This window comes from Felis catus, chromosome A2 (assembly GCF_018350175.1).
Source record: "Felis catus isolate Fca126 chromosome A2, F.catus_Fca126_mat1.0, whole genome shotgun sequence".
Lineage (NCBI taxonomy): Eukaryota > Metazoa > Chordata > Mammalia > Carnivora > Felidae > Felis > Felis catus.
This window is the reverse complement of record NC_058369.1, coordinates 79,136,807-79,151,629: the sequence shown is the minus strand read 5'-3', so window position 1 is coordinate 79,151,629 and position 14,823 is coordinate 79,136,807. Positions and strand designations below refer to the sequence as shown.

Below are 14,823 nucleotides of genomic sequence, written 5' to 3'. Positions count from 1 at the left end.
GAATGCTGCCTACGAGACACACAGGAAAAAATACAGGTCCATTTATCCTGTGGGGAGGAACGCACTTCCCCCCCAGGAATCCCTCAAAATAAAACCCAAACCAGACAGATGGTCCTCCCCCTGGACTGTGCTGCCAACCCAACACGATTCCAGTGCTGGTTGACTAATGAAACAAATATTAGAGAGAAAAACACCAAACAACGGAAAATGGATGGAATGCAGGATCAGGGTAATGTGGATCAAATCGAATTAATGACAGGTCTGTAAGCTCTGCGGGGGAGTGGGGGTGGGAGGCAGAAAGAGAGACGAGAAAAGAGAGGAGACGTGGCTCTTCTGCCTGTGTCGGGGGCACCTGTCGCAGTTGAAGCAGCACAGTGGTTTCCTGGCTCACAAACATTAGGGCAGCTCTCAGGGTCATCCCCCCCCCCCCACCTCTGGACCTCCCTGCTGGTCTCCCAGGCCCTTGTGGCAAACACCACCTCCCTTCAGAGAGTAGCAGAGGCAAAGGTCTGTCAGAGGGATGGAGGTGCCCCACCTACAAAACCCCAGAGGGTCGCAGCAGTGAGGATCTGACAGGGCAGCTGGGAAAGCAGAATAAGAATTTGGAAGTGCTGCCATTCTTCTTCTTCTTCTCCTTTTTAAATGTTTTTATTTATTTTTGAGAGAGACAGAGAGAGAGAGCGTGAGCAGGGGAGGGGCAGAGAGAGGGAGACACAGAATCCGAAGCAGGCTCCAGGCTCCGAGCTGAGAGCACAGCTGTCATGAGGAGCTCGAACCCACGAACCACAAGATCATGATCGAAGCTGAAGCTGGACGCTCAACCGACTGAGCCACCCCGGCGCCCTTAAGAGCTGCCATTCTTAAACACACTGGTAACCTGACTCCTATGTACCTGCAGATAGTGCCGTCAAGATGACGCCCAGAGCTGACGGTAATGCGGGTCACTGAGTGAGGGGGCCAGTCTGGGCTGGCGTCAGCGCGACCCTACCGATGGCAGGGGTGCAGCGTGCTCCTGCTGGAGGCAGGCACTTGTTGCACAGGGTAACGCGTGGGGTGGGGAAGGCCACTTAGGGCGATAAGCAGGAACCATAGGCACAACCCGAACGAAGCCACAGGCACCTCTGTAGGAGACTCAGGAATCTGAAGAACTAATTCCTGGGGGAGAAAAGCAAAGCATCTGCGATGCTAGTAAGCAAACCTGTCCCAGGGTCAGTCAGAAACCAAACCTGGGACAGAAATCTGTAGCTGCGGTTTTGTAAAACAAAGGCTATGGTTGCTTTCTCTGGGAAGAAAGGTTCTTCATTCCATGTGCAGCAGGATTCATCCCAGTGAAGTTGTTGGCTCAGCCTCTCATCATTCATTACCCCCAGTCTACATGCTCCCCCAGACCCATTTATTTCCCACGCGGCTCCTGCACTGCCTAACTGGCATACTTTTCCAAACAGCCTGGCTCTGTGCAAGACCACGGGGAAAGTCCGCCACAAACCATCCGCTGCAGCAGTTCCTCTGTTCCAGGACACCGTTAATTGTTAAGAAGTCAAATCAGTTTAACAGCACTTTTTTTCCAGAGGAGGGGAGAAGAAATCTGCCATAGTAAATGTGCACACGATGGGGAGAACCACTTTGATTTTAGAAGCAATAGGGCTGGGGGCGCCTGGGTGGCTCAGTCAGTTAAGCATCAGACTTCGGCTCAGGTCATGATGTCATGGTCCGTGAGTCCAAGCCCCGTGTTGGGCCCTGTGCTGACATCTCAGAGCCTGGAGCCTGCTTCGGATTCTGTGTCTCTTTCTCTCTCTGCCCCTCCTCTGCTCACGCTCTGTCTCTCAAAAATAAGCGTTAAAGTAAGTAAATCAATGTTTAAATAAATAAATAAACATTTTAAGAAAAGCAATAGAGCTTGGAACCTTCTTTAAAGTCCCTGAGGTGAACCTATACATGGGCTCCTCGTATGGGATGCTCTGGGAGGTAACTGACTCTCAGTGACCCCAGCAAAACACTAAGGAGAATCAACTCCTTGAGAGAGGAGGCCCTTCTGAAAGGACAACTGTTCAGCAGGGGTCCAGCTTAGACAGGAGCTGGGCCCCAGCATCAGGGTGTGAGATGAAAATTATGTATAATCACCACACCCTTGAATGCCCTTCTGTTCATAAAGTACAGTGCACATGGCTGTGTGTGTGTGTGTGTGTGTGTGTGTGTGTGTAGGGGGGCGGGGAGTGGACTCTCTCTCTGTGGCCAGTTTTTCCTCCAGGTTTCTCTGCTCCAGCTCGGGATGAAGTGGAATTGCGTCTGGGGCCACATTTTTGAAACAAAAATGCATGATGATGATGATTACTACCCAGTGCCTGTGGCTGACTTCTAATAAATTAAGAGTGATGAGACTCCACAATGAAAGAGATGCTTCTGGTTTTTACTCCAAGACCTCAGAGCACATTAATCCACTCACAGCTGCTGTGAACCTCCGGAGGGGATCTGGGCGCTGTGCTGCCCGTGCATACGCGGTCACCCCAAACTCTAGCGCTCGGAGTGCTGGTTCTCTGCTCCGGGGAGGAAATGCTGCTTGGGAAATCCTGCTCTCCTCATGGCTCAGGATGGGGAGAATTGCAAAGCGACCTATTGAATCAGTGTTGGCAACATTCTTTCCTTGGATTTAAATAAAGCGATGACTGTTCCCCTAATTTTCCTTGGTTGATACAGCTCTCAGGAATGGAATGGTGTAGCCAGTGATGAGTCAGAAGCCGGGGGTCACGTTACAGGGACAGCCTTCCAGAAATCAGCTGTGGTCAGGGATCAAAGCGGCAGCCTCCCAAGCGCTCAGCGAGGAAGGTCGTTTCCCCGTTGCAGCCTCTCCAACTGTATCTGAACAGAGACAGTCTTTCTCTTTCAAGGAGTGGAATCTGCTACATGAATATACTCGTTTACAGGTGGGATTTGGCTTCTTCACAAACAGCAAGCCAATTTTCCTTCATTGTTTCCTTCCTCCCTCCTTTCTCACAAGAGTCATTTTTTAAGAAGTATACTGAGGGGCGTGTGGGTGGCTCAGTCGGTCAAGTGCCTCACTTTGGCTCAGGTCATGGCCTTGCGGTTCATGGGTTCGAGCCCCTCATCAGGCTCTGTGTTGACAGCTCGGAACCTGGAGCCTGCTTCAGATTCTCTGTCTCCCCCTCTCTCTCTGTCCCTGCCCTGCTCATGCTCTGTCTCTCTCAAAAATAAACATTTAAAAAAAAAGAAGTATATTGAGCACCAACTGTATATTCAGCGCTCATTATTAACACAGAGATGTGAGCGTGACAATAGGGTTCCTGGCTTCTTGAAACTACCTCTAGTCTGGGGTGTGTGTGTGTGTGTGTGTGTGTGTGTATGTATGTAAGAGAGAGAGAGAGAGAGAGAGAGAAATGGGACAAGTCAACAAGCATTTGTAGCAGCCATCACGTATGCTAATATTGGAGAAGTGAAGGGTGCACTCCTTCCTTCTACCTGACTGTGTAGCAAGTCAGGAAATGTGCTCTGTGCTGGGACTCAGGGATGCAGAAGACTCGACATCTAGTGTTCGCAGGTGACCCTGATGCACAGTGATCAGTCCCACAGAACGCAGGGCTGCCGGGGACAAAGGGACCAGCTGACGATTTGGGTGGGAGGCAGCTGAGCTCAGCACAAGTGTAGACGAAACACTTAGGGCACCATCAGCCTAAAAAGAGGTCTATCAGTGATGTAAAAACGAAGTCACCTGCACTTGGAAAAAAATCTCAAGACACAACTAAGATGGCTATTGTCAAGGTCACTAACAGCCTATGATGGCAAATCTAGCAGCTGCCTCTCTTTTCTCCGCTCACTCAACCTCTTGGCATTTGAAAGAAACGCTACGAAATGCTTTCTTGTCTTGACTTCCATGTCGTCATCCTCTGCTGCTTTTCCGGCCAGATCACTGGCCAAATCCCCTGCTAACTAATCCTAAATGTTGACCTCTCTCTTTTCTAATTCAGCCCATCATCAAACTCTGTCAGCTCCATTTCCAGAACGGACCTCAAGTTTATCCTTTTCTGTCTATCTGCACAGCTCTGCATTTGTCCCTAGGAGGTTTCCCAGGCTCCAAGCAGCCAAAGTGATCTTCTAAAAATACCAACCAGATTATGTCTTTCGCTCACTCAGTGCCCTCAGTGTCTTCTCACAGAACCCAAAATAAAACCCGCACTCTGCACTCTGGCTTCCAAGGCCCCATCGTTCTGTCCCCACTCACCTCTCCTGCTGTGCTCTCTGCTGGGACATGCTTCCTATGACTTGATTGCATTGTTGTTTATGTCATTTAACCTAGCAGAACGTAAGCTTCTGGAAAGCCATGCCCTCGTTTGTGCTGGCCACCACTGCACCTGCAGCACCAGAACAACGCCTGCCATGTTGTAGGTGCTTCGTACATATGTTCCAAATAAATGAATGAGTCAAAGCCACGGGGCTCTGAAGAAGGGAATCCATAAGACTCAGCCTTCAAGAAACAGGCTTCAATGAGATTGCAAGTAGAAGGGCTTTTTTTTTTCAATTAAAGATGAATTCAATAATCCCAAGGTTATGAAGATCCTATTGATTTAGCTTGAAATTTGAGCTGAACCATTACATCTGCTGTTCTAAAAAAAAATTATTTTTAATGTTTATCATTTATTTTTGAGAGGGAGAGACAGAGTATGAGCAGGGGAGGGGCAGACAGAGAGGGAGACACAGAATCTGAAGGAGGCTCCAGGCTCTGAGCTGTCAGCACAGAGCTTGACACGGGGCTTGAACTCATGAGCCATGAGATCATGACCTGAGCTGAAGTTGGACGCTTAACCAACTGAGCCACCCAGGCGCCCCACATCTGCTGTTTTTATTTATTCACATTTCTACTTAATTCACAGAAACATGCAAAAAGGGAATTTCAGTGGATTTAGACGAAATCACCTGTTGGTGCATCTTGTGGATATGCTCATGTGTTGGAGATAAAGGAGAACCTAGCAGGCAGAACTGATGGGGATACCCTCTCCACCTCTTCCACAAGCTCCCTCCTTTTCACTTGTTGATATGTAAAGGTCTATTCAAATGCTGCGGCTGAGACTCTAAACACACTCACCATAGCTGATTTATTTCTCCCTTCTTTGGTCCCTCAATACTGTGCCCAAGTTCTTCACCTATGCCAGTAAGCAGACAAGGTCAGCAGCGTACCTGAGAAAGATGGGGCTCAGCTGCCCGAGAGCACCTGCCATTTTGTGTGCAGTGTCCCACAGGGGACAACAACGACCTTTCTGTATCCCGGTCTAGTTACAGGGGAGTTCGAGACCCAAAACATTCAATCCCTACAGTGGTTAAAGTGACTTGAGTCAGACAGAGGTTGGAACCCTGGTTCTGCCACTTACATCAGGCTGATCTTAGGCAAATGTCTCAAATCCTCTGAATTTCCCTTTCCTTTGGTGTGTGATGGGGATAATATGACCACGGACCTTAGGGTGGTGGGAGGATTAACTAACACATAATAAGGCTCAGCACGATAATAAGGCTAGCTCATAATAAGTGTTTACTATGTGTATTAGCTCTGTTATCATTGTTGTTACTGGTACTGTTGTTTCCCACTGGCAAAGGACCAAGAAAAGTCGGGGTTTGGGACCAGGTCAACCTGCTCTGTTCCAGACCTGGCATTAAACTGTAACTTGAGCAGTTGCAAGTGCAAAATACAAACATCTGAAGTGGTGCAAAATGTAGTCCTACTTTGTTGTAGATTCTCTCAGATGTAATGCTTGACTTAAGGTATAGCCCATTTGTTAATCAGTCCGTCCGTCATTCTTTCCATGGGGATCTCTGTAGGATCTATTATAGGGATTTCCTCAGGACCTGTTGTGCGATCCACACTTTACCAGGGATGACGGAAAGATGAAATAAGAAGAAACAATGACAGATACTGTTTCTGATCATAAGGAGCCCAAAAGACCTATCAGTCTAGGAGTTAATTCTGGATCGGGGGTACAGTCATCAAATTAAAGTTAAAAAAGGATCCTACTAACAAAATAAAATTTGCACAGATTCACATGCTCTAGCCAAACTTATTGATTAGTGCTGTCAGACTCGACAAAGAAGATGTTCGATGACAACCATTTCCTTTAATTATTTCATACTTCTCTGGTGTAAATAATCCACTCTCATAAAAGGCAACGAACAATAATAACAAACGGAAATTTAATCTCCACAAACAAATCCGAGTGAATTGACACCGAAACCCAAACAGCTGTGCAGGGGCAATCGACACCTTCAGAAAGGAAGTCCTGCAGGATAATTAGCTGGAGATGATCCCCCAGGAGCCCAGGGGGCACTGACACTCAGAGGGACTGGCCTTCTCTATGGCTCAGAAGCACAAATGGTTTGTTTCCTCCTCAACTAGGGGTCACCTGGAGATAGACAAAATAAAAAGAACGATTGCAGGAAACCCTGGAACCTCATTAATGAGGCTCCCACGTGTCGTGCTGCCGGGCTGTGCTGCTCTCAGTACCCAGCTGACACTGGCATCTGGATGCATGTGGAAGGAATGGAGGTGAGTCGCTGTCACTCATTCATTTTCCCGCTCAGCCTCTCTGCTTTGGCTCACAGTTCATTAAATTCTACTGCATCACCATCAACATGCAAAACAGCAACTTGAAGGGCATTCAAAAATATAATCAGGAAAGGGAATAAAAAGCCCTCTCTGAGAAAGAGGGGAAAAATTAATCCTCTTCTATTGAATGACATCTAGGTTCTTTGGTTCTAATACACTTTTTTTTTTAAAGTGGCGGCGACATCCAGGGATTATCTCTGTCTGATGAATGGAGTGTGGGGCTGCATGGCTCTCTGCTTGGAGAACAAGCACCAAATGTGGCCAAGAGAATTTGAAGGATCTGTGTATATCACGAACACGCTATTTCTTTTGCCTTTTTTCTCCTTTTCTGATTTTGAGGTGGGAAAAACTGCAGCTTATGGGTCTATAAGATAGCTTGTTTTATGCTTTGCATATGAACGTGATGGGAAATTATCCTGGTGACCAGCTCCATGGAAGCTGAAATAGTAAACTTTCTACATGCTGCCGTGTGTGTGCTTTCACAGTAGTTATTTCTGGGCTTCATGTGTGTGCGCACACACACTCATTTTACTGTGGAGAAGAATTTAAATATAGAAAAGCACAGAATACGCTATGACACATGGAGGTGTTATCTTTTATGGCAGTAGTTTTCAACTGGGGGCAATTTTGCCCCTCAGGGGACACCGGCAATGGTTGGAGACAGTTTTGGTTGTCATGACCGAGGGCAGGGGCAGCTACTGGCATCTAGGAAGATTGAGGCCAGGAGAACAGTTCAGCACCCTGCACAGCACAGCACAGAGCATTATCCAGGCCCCGATGGGAACAGTGTTGCTGGACAGTAGGACATTATGCAACCATATTAGGACATAAGGAGAGAAAATAAATCATCCTCCTTTCATTTGGACAAATCCTACAACTTCCTAAATGTTCAACCCAATTGCAAAACTACAACTTAAGCCTATTATTCTTCTCTTTGATTGCATTATTCCTAATTGTTAGGGGTGTGCAACTACTAAATGTGATAAAAATATTTTTTCCATGGGAGGCACCTTACACCTCGTTTTGAGCTTATATACATGCCTGGGAACACTGATGAGACCCCTACACACACATGCACACCTGCACGCATATACCACACACACAGAATGGTCTTTCTGGAAAAATGGCAGCACTGCTCTCTCTGGGATGAGGGTGGGACCCACAGCAGCACTGACATAAGAGGAAGAGTCACACGCATCACCTTCCTACTCTGCTTTCATCACAAGTGAGGACCCTTGGGACAAGATTTCATTACAAAGCTCTGCAGCTCATCATTTGGTTAATGAGAGCATAACTTTTGTCTTTTTTCTTTTGTAAAAAAAATGCTTATTTATTTTGAGAGAGAGAGACACAGCATGTGCGCATGTTCGAGCAGGGGAGGGGCAGAGAGAGAGAGAGAGAGAGAGAGAGAGAGAGAGAAAGACAGGGACAGAGACAGACAGAGAATCCCAAGAAGGCTCTGCACTGGGCTTGATCCCACGGACCATAAGATCATGACCTGAGTTGAAATCAAGAGTCAGACGCTTAACCATCTGAGCCACCTAGGTGCCCCAGCTTTTTTCTTTTCTTTTTTCTCTTTTTCTTATTATTTTTTAAACGTTCATTTATTTTTGAGAGAGTACAAGTGGGGGAGGGGCAGAGAAAGAGGGAGACAGAAGATCTGAAGTGGGCTCTGTGCTGACAGCAGAGAGCCCAACATGAGGCTCAAACTCAAGAACGGCGAGATCAGGACCTGAGCCGTGGTCAGACGTGTAACTCCCTGAGCCACTCAGGTGCCCCCCGACTTTTCTCTTTGTAACCAGACTTTGTTTCACAATTGTACTAAGTATTTTCCAAATGCAAATTCTTTTCATCATTACAACAACCTTGCGAGGTAAACCACTCTACCCATTTTAAGAATAAGGAAACTGAAGCACAGTTTGGGCAGGGCAAAGTAACCTGCCCAAGGTCACACAGTTAATAAACGGTTGTGCTGGAACTTGATTCCAAGCAGACTTATTCCAGAGAGGCTATTCCCAACCATGAGGCAGTCACATCATGGCAGCATATTAAGCTACACCTTGGGCTGGACAGCTGTGAGGACAGAGATGCCTGCTGAGTGGGATCAGGGTTCCCAAGGTGAGGCTTTTTGTTTCCATTTCCCTCTTTCTGTGACTATCCCTAAATAACCTCATCAACTCACCTAAGGGGCTTCAGAAACAAAGCTATCCCTCAAAATCCTAGATCTTCTGAGCAGGGGGTTAAAAAGCATCTAAAGGACCCTTGCATGGACTCAGGAAGTAGACCTCAAGGGGCCACACAGGTGGGGTGGCTCAGAAGGTGGCCCCCAAAGAGCCTCCGCCTCCAGGCCAAGCACAGGGCCTTTTATACCTGGGACATCAGCGTGGGGCCCAAAGTGAGGAGCGACGGGAATGCAGAGAGTCCTGGCAGTGGGGATTCTGTACAGCCACATGACCAGAGCAGGATGGACCCTGGCAGGGGCCCCAGAGAGGTACTGGGAGCTTTGCGGCATTTCCAAAGGAGCTGACTCTGGGGCCTCATGTGCATGTAAACCATATCTATAAAGCCAGACCCTTGGGACTCCTGGCAATGTAATCATCTCCAGGCTGACAATTCTTGTCTTCAAGAGTATGTGAAGCTGAAGATGAATCACAGGCCAGCAACTGTAGGCTGACCTCAGCGTGCACGCCCCCAGAGACGGGGCAAGACATGAAGACAGGACGCATCTGACCGAATCGGTTTTCCCATTTTTCATAAGAAACATTCAACTTAATAAGAAATAGCCATACTTTATTGACGATAATAGCTCCCCTTTCTTTGTTTCCTTCCCATGTGCCAGAAAACTCTACTATATCTCTGTTCCTCATGGAAACTCTGCGAGGCAGGAACTGTCACCTTCATTTTAGAGGAAAATGATGCTCAGAAAGGTCATGCAATTAGCCCAAGGTTACACAGAGAGTAAATGTTAGTCAAGATTCTAACCTGGGTCTGTTTGACTACAAAATTCATGATTTTTCCACTATGGCTTTCAATGTTTCACATTACCATCAACCTTCAAAGTCCCCCAGAGCCAAATGCCTAAATACACGTGTGTATTTTTTCAATTTCACTTAAATACCCAGGGCACTGAGACCTTGCATATTGCCATTCACCCATCTCCCTGTATATGCCAGGATCCATAAAACCCAGAGGCTGAATCACACGTACTGAGAATAAGTTTCTAAGAGAACATATCGTCCAGTCCTGTGTCATTTAAAATGTGACAAGTCCAGGGTCTCAGGGCCAGGCAGGGCTGAACTGGGCTTTGTTCCCGGGCATACTGGCCCCAGGGTTATGTCTCTCCCTGCACCATAGCTCTGCTTCCTGGGGTCAGGCCGGTGATGATGAACTCATTTCTGGGGGCTGGCTGGGAACACAGGGCTAAAAATGCACATCCCTGGTCCTGGAAGGATCCGAGAAGCCAGCAGATGTGCTGACACAGTCCACAGATAACTGAAGTTCACAGCAGAAGGTGAGATGTGGCACAGGACAACAGAAGTCTATGGATATTAAGAGGGATGAATCACATCCAACTGGGGGCAATGGGGAACGAGGCCATGCAGGAAGAGGGAGGAAATGAACCCGGGCTCTGGGTGTATTTGCAAACCAGTTATTGTGCACCAGTGACTCCGTGAGGCAGACAAGGTGGAAAGACGGAGGCAACCTGCCCAAGGTCACACAGTTAACGTGAATTGCTTTGTCTGCCTCCCACCCCACGTCCTCTCCATCACAACAAACTGCAAAGGCTGTTCTATGGAAGCCCTGGCAGGTTGGGAGTCAGGAGAGGCCGGGTAGGTGGGGTTCGAGCCCCTATACAAAGTTCAACCCCAGTGGTCTGCTTTGCATATATATTTATAGATCAGGGGTTCTTCATGAGATTCCTTTTGGAAAAAAAAAAAAGCTCTGCTGCTAATAAAATAGAGTTTGAAGACCCGTACTCTCACGCGCCACGTGGTGATTGAATGGGGTGGGTCTTGGAGGGGGCAGGGCAGGGAGGGCATGCAGACAGGCAGTGAGGGACGATGGCTAAGCCAGCAGACTATGTACTTCCCTCCCTCTGGAGTGATGCTGCCTGCATTCCTAATCAGGCTCTACACCTGCCTAGCTCTGAGACCTCAGGCAGGGTGCTCCTGAGCCTTGGCATCCTCACGTTTGAAACAGGGATCATACTGGTACCTCTTCGTAGGGCCATTGAGAGGATTACATACTCAAAGATAGGGAAAGTGCACAGCACAGTACCTGGCATTTAGCACAGTGTCATTCTTATTAACTTGTTGAAGAGAGCAAGGCTAGTCATAGGAGATAAAACAGCACGAAAAGAAATATCATTAAAGCATAGAAAGAATTCTCAGGGAAACTAAGAAATCCTCACTGCCCCCAAAGAATTGCTGTGGTTCTGAGCTCTGCCTTGCATTCTCTTGGTCGTGATAAATATGGGCTGTGAATCAACAGGACACACACCTGAAAGACAAGGGAGGTTTTGAGTCCTCCATCTGCTGAGTTGTGGTTGTGTTCCCATCACTACTTATCAGCTGGTTCAGCAAGAAGCCCAATGGAGTCTGAGCTTCGAGTGATGGGGTCAGTCACCCCAAACCCCCAGACTAATTGTCACTGCTCAGAGGAAATAGCCACGAAACCGTTGGCCATCCCCCTAAGCTCGACTTGGCTCCTTAACCCAAAGGTCTAGCACAGAGGGAGGCATGTGGGTCAGCAGAGCCAAGCCCTAGAGGCTGCCTTCACCAGCTAGTTGAGGCCTTCCTTGCCTTGGGCAGAATTCTGCAGGGCATAGTGGGGTCCGAGGTCCCTTTCTGGTTCCTTCCATCAAAGACTCTGCCAGTGGATTAAGTTCCCAGGGAAGGTTTTGATGGCTTATGGGATTTTCGTCTGTCTTGTTTGCAGGCATATCCCAGTGCCCACAACAGCAGCACATCCCTGTGAATGAAGGAATGCCCATCACATTCGGGGTGATCTAGCCTCTGCATTATCCGTCATGAGACCAACAGAAGCAATCGGCCACACAGATTCCACGGTGATTCACTGAGCCACTAGCTGTGTGGGATCTTCCTGCCGCTGCTCTGCTTTCGATTCCCCCACCTGTCACCTTAGCTGGTGGCACCACCTCTCGGTCTCTGACAGTTTCCTGTCGGAAAGGTTTGACCTTTTCTCTCTCTTCTTGGAGGAAGGGAGGGTCATTTGCTACAGAGCACTGAGCAAGAAGGTCAGCTCGTGCCGAGCACACAACTTGCTCCTTTCATGCTCACTCAGCCAGAAATGAAAATGTTAGAGTTAGAAGCACCCGTGGAAATCACTCCTCATGGAAGAGAAGAGGAAATCCAAGCCCCAAGACCTTCAGCAAGTAGCTCAAGCTCACAGAGCTGGCTGCAGGCACGTCAGGAGACTTGGCCTCTGAAAACAGAGCTCTCTGTATGGCACTTTAAGTCGGGGACTCTCTCTGCCTTGTGTAAGTAAGAAAGTCTTGCAGAGGGCCCCTAAATCCTGGATTCTCTTTGTGTATTAACAACAAAAATATGGCCACTATATATACACACACACTGATAGATTATATGTATTTAGACATGTATATATCATATACATGTATACATATTCATAGATGATATTGGAATACATAAAAGCTATTCTAAAGGCCCAAATACATTTACTGAAGAGCTCAGACAAGCAACTCCCTTTATTTTAAACCTACTTATTACAGAATAGTGATAACTGAAGGGGTGGGGGAAAGTCAGAAATTCTGAGTGTGAGAAAGGGGGAGATGTCTCATTTACAAAAGCATGCTCAATAGTATTACTGTTTTGATTTTTTTTTTTTTAGGCACAACATGTAACGTGCTTTGAGATGTAACAGTAAAAGACATTACGTTCATCAGAAGGGAGTCTGGCTTAAATAAAAAGATTGGGAAATAACCGCTCTGGAATTCACAACATATCACAGCTTTGGAAATCATCTGGTCCAACGTCCCATGTAAATTAAAGATAAGGAAACTTCCAGCCAGAGAGGTTAAGTAACTGCCTGCCTAAGGTCAGCAGCTGCTTGCGCGTTCCTGAGGGGGTGGGCAGGCGGACTTTCTCTGCTGTAGGCACCCGCATGGAAGGGGGTCTAGGGTTCGCTGCTGACCTACTGAAGGGAATTTGTGAGACCAAGGATGTAACGATACAGAGGGAAAGCAGGTTCCCACACACAAACAGAGAGCATTCTTGGAGAAAGAGAAACTAAACCTGAGGCTTTAAGTACCAGGCGTTTATTTCCCTGGGGCAGGGCCCCGACAGCCCCACACTGGGCTGCCCTCGGCTCCAGCCCCTCCTCGTGTGAACCCCGGGAGACCCGGTCTGGCCCTCTCTGCCAGTGGGGCACGGTGTCAGGCTGCAGGAGCAATTCCTCAAGGCCCTGCTCCTCCCTTCCTTTGGTCACCTTCGGAGGCCACCGAAAGGCTGGGCGGATGGCTCCCGCGGGCTTCCATTTCCCTAAACGGGTTGCAGCGTTTCTCTCACTTGGTCTGACAGGCCTGAGCGTTTCCGAAGAAGGACGGCGGCTCCTAAGACAGCTCCCCTGTGAGCAGAGGCAGGGCCGCAGGAAGAGCTTACCCGGCGCCCCGGCCTAAAGCAGACACGGGGCCAACCCCGCGTGGGAGCCGCAGGGGCGCGGCCGCGAACGCGTCGCGGGGCGCGGGGGTCCACTTACCGCAGTGCGCCTGGAAAACCTGCGGCTTGACGGCCTGATTGCAGGCGCCGCACACTACGAGATAGAAGTCGTCATGTGCTGGATAATGGCCAAATAAGTGCATATCTGTGGGGGAAATGAAAACAGGGTTTTTTTGAAAAAGCAATTAAGTCTCAGAGGGTGCACAGTTTCCTCTTGCAATTTCCTCCGGGGCAGCTTTTCAAAGGAGACGCGCAGCAAGGCGATGATCTTTACGGAAGGGAACGGGGTTAGTCCTGACGCAGCTCCCGGCACCCGCAGGAGCTGCCGCCTCGCGGACTCCCTGCTCATCGTAGCCCGGGGGTCGGACCGCGATAACCCCGCGTGTTAGAGGTGCTGCGAGGCTGCGAGTCCCATCTGCGGGGGGTGTTACCTTGTTCTGACACAGGGGCCAAGTGTTAGCCGGCCCCCGATGGGGCGCTAGTTATTTTAGGATGAGGGGCTCCCCCAGATCCATTCCTGCCGAAGCAGAGGTCACTTGGGTGAGGTGCCTGTTTCCCCATCACCTTTGACCCCAAGGCAAAAGGAAGCCTGAAAACAAGGGCCATCATTAACTGTTACTCATCCGACAGATATCTACCAAAGGCCTACGTGTGCCAGGCACTGTGCCACGGGCGTGGGTAGTTGATGAACACCAATGAGCCCTGCTCTCCTGGAGCTTATGTGGCAGAAGAGAGAAATGTAAAGCAGATAATCACACGAGCCATCATTTGGTTATAACTGAGGGACTAAGATGTAGGGAGGAGTCCCATGAGAGCATGGGGGCCCAACCTGGCCAGAGGCATTGCAGAGGCTTCCCTGAGGAGGTGGGGTGGGGGGGGATTTTGGCTGAGAGCTCAGGTTGGGAGTAAACAAAGGGCCAGAGGAGGGGGGGGGCGGGGGTAAAGTCCCGGTCTGTCAAGGCAGGAAGTTCTGTGTGTCTAAGGAGCCTCTCAGCTGAACAGGAGGACAAGGGCGAGAGCCCAGAAGCTGTAAGCCTTATGGACCAAGTAAGGGTTTTGAACCTGATTTTAAAAACAAGGGAAGCTGAGGCGCCTGACTGGCTCAGTCAGTTAAGTGTCAGACTTCAGCTCAGGTCATAATCTCATGGTTGGTGGGTTTGAGCCCCACATCAGGCTCTGTGCTGACAGTTCAGAGCCTGGAGCCTCCTTCAGAGTCTGTTTGTGTGTCTCTCTCTCTGCTCCTCCCCTGCTCATCCTGTTTCTCTCTCTCTCAAAAAATAAACATTAAAAAAAAAAATGAGGGAAGCTACTGAAGGTTTTTTTAATTATGTTTTTTAATGTTTATTTTTGAGAGAGAGAGAGAGAGAGAGAGAGAGAGAGAGAGAGAGAGTGTGAGTGGGGAGGGGCAGACAGAGAGAAACACACACACAGAATCCAAAGCAGGTACCAGGCTCCAAGCTGTCAGCACAGAGCCCAATGTGGGGCTTGAACTCATGGACTATGAGATCATGACCCGAGCTGAAG

At 48.6% G+C, this 14,823-nt stretch overlaps 1 protein-coding gene and 1 long non-coding RNA gene across 7 annotated transcripts in view; one reads left to right on the top strand and one right to left on the bottom strand.

Annotated features, from left to right (window-relative positions):
- The window catches only part of ATXN7L1 (ataxin 7 like 1), a 248,244-nt gene that overhangs the window by 148,553 nt on the left and 84,868 nt on the right, over window positions 1–14,823 (bottom strand). For 5 of the 6 annotated variants that reach the window (XM_023250261.2, XM_023250262.2, XM_023250266.2 and 2 more), the window contains exon 3: window positions 13,340–13,444. The exons of the other annotated variant lie outside the window; for it this stretch is intronic. In XM_023250261.2, the coding sequence (XP_023106029.2) occupies window positions 13,340–13,444 (105 nt within the window). The remainder of the gene's footprint in view (window positions 1–13,339; window positions 13,445–14,823) is intronic. 6 annotated transcript variants of the gene reach the window in all.
- Window positions 11,675–12,648, top strand: LOC109497424. The gene is made up of 2 exons (XR_002153612.3): window positions 11,675–12,108; window positions 12,473–12,648. It is a non-coding gene; the product is annotated as an uncharacterized LOC109497424 (long non-coding RNA).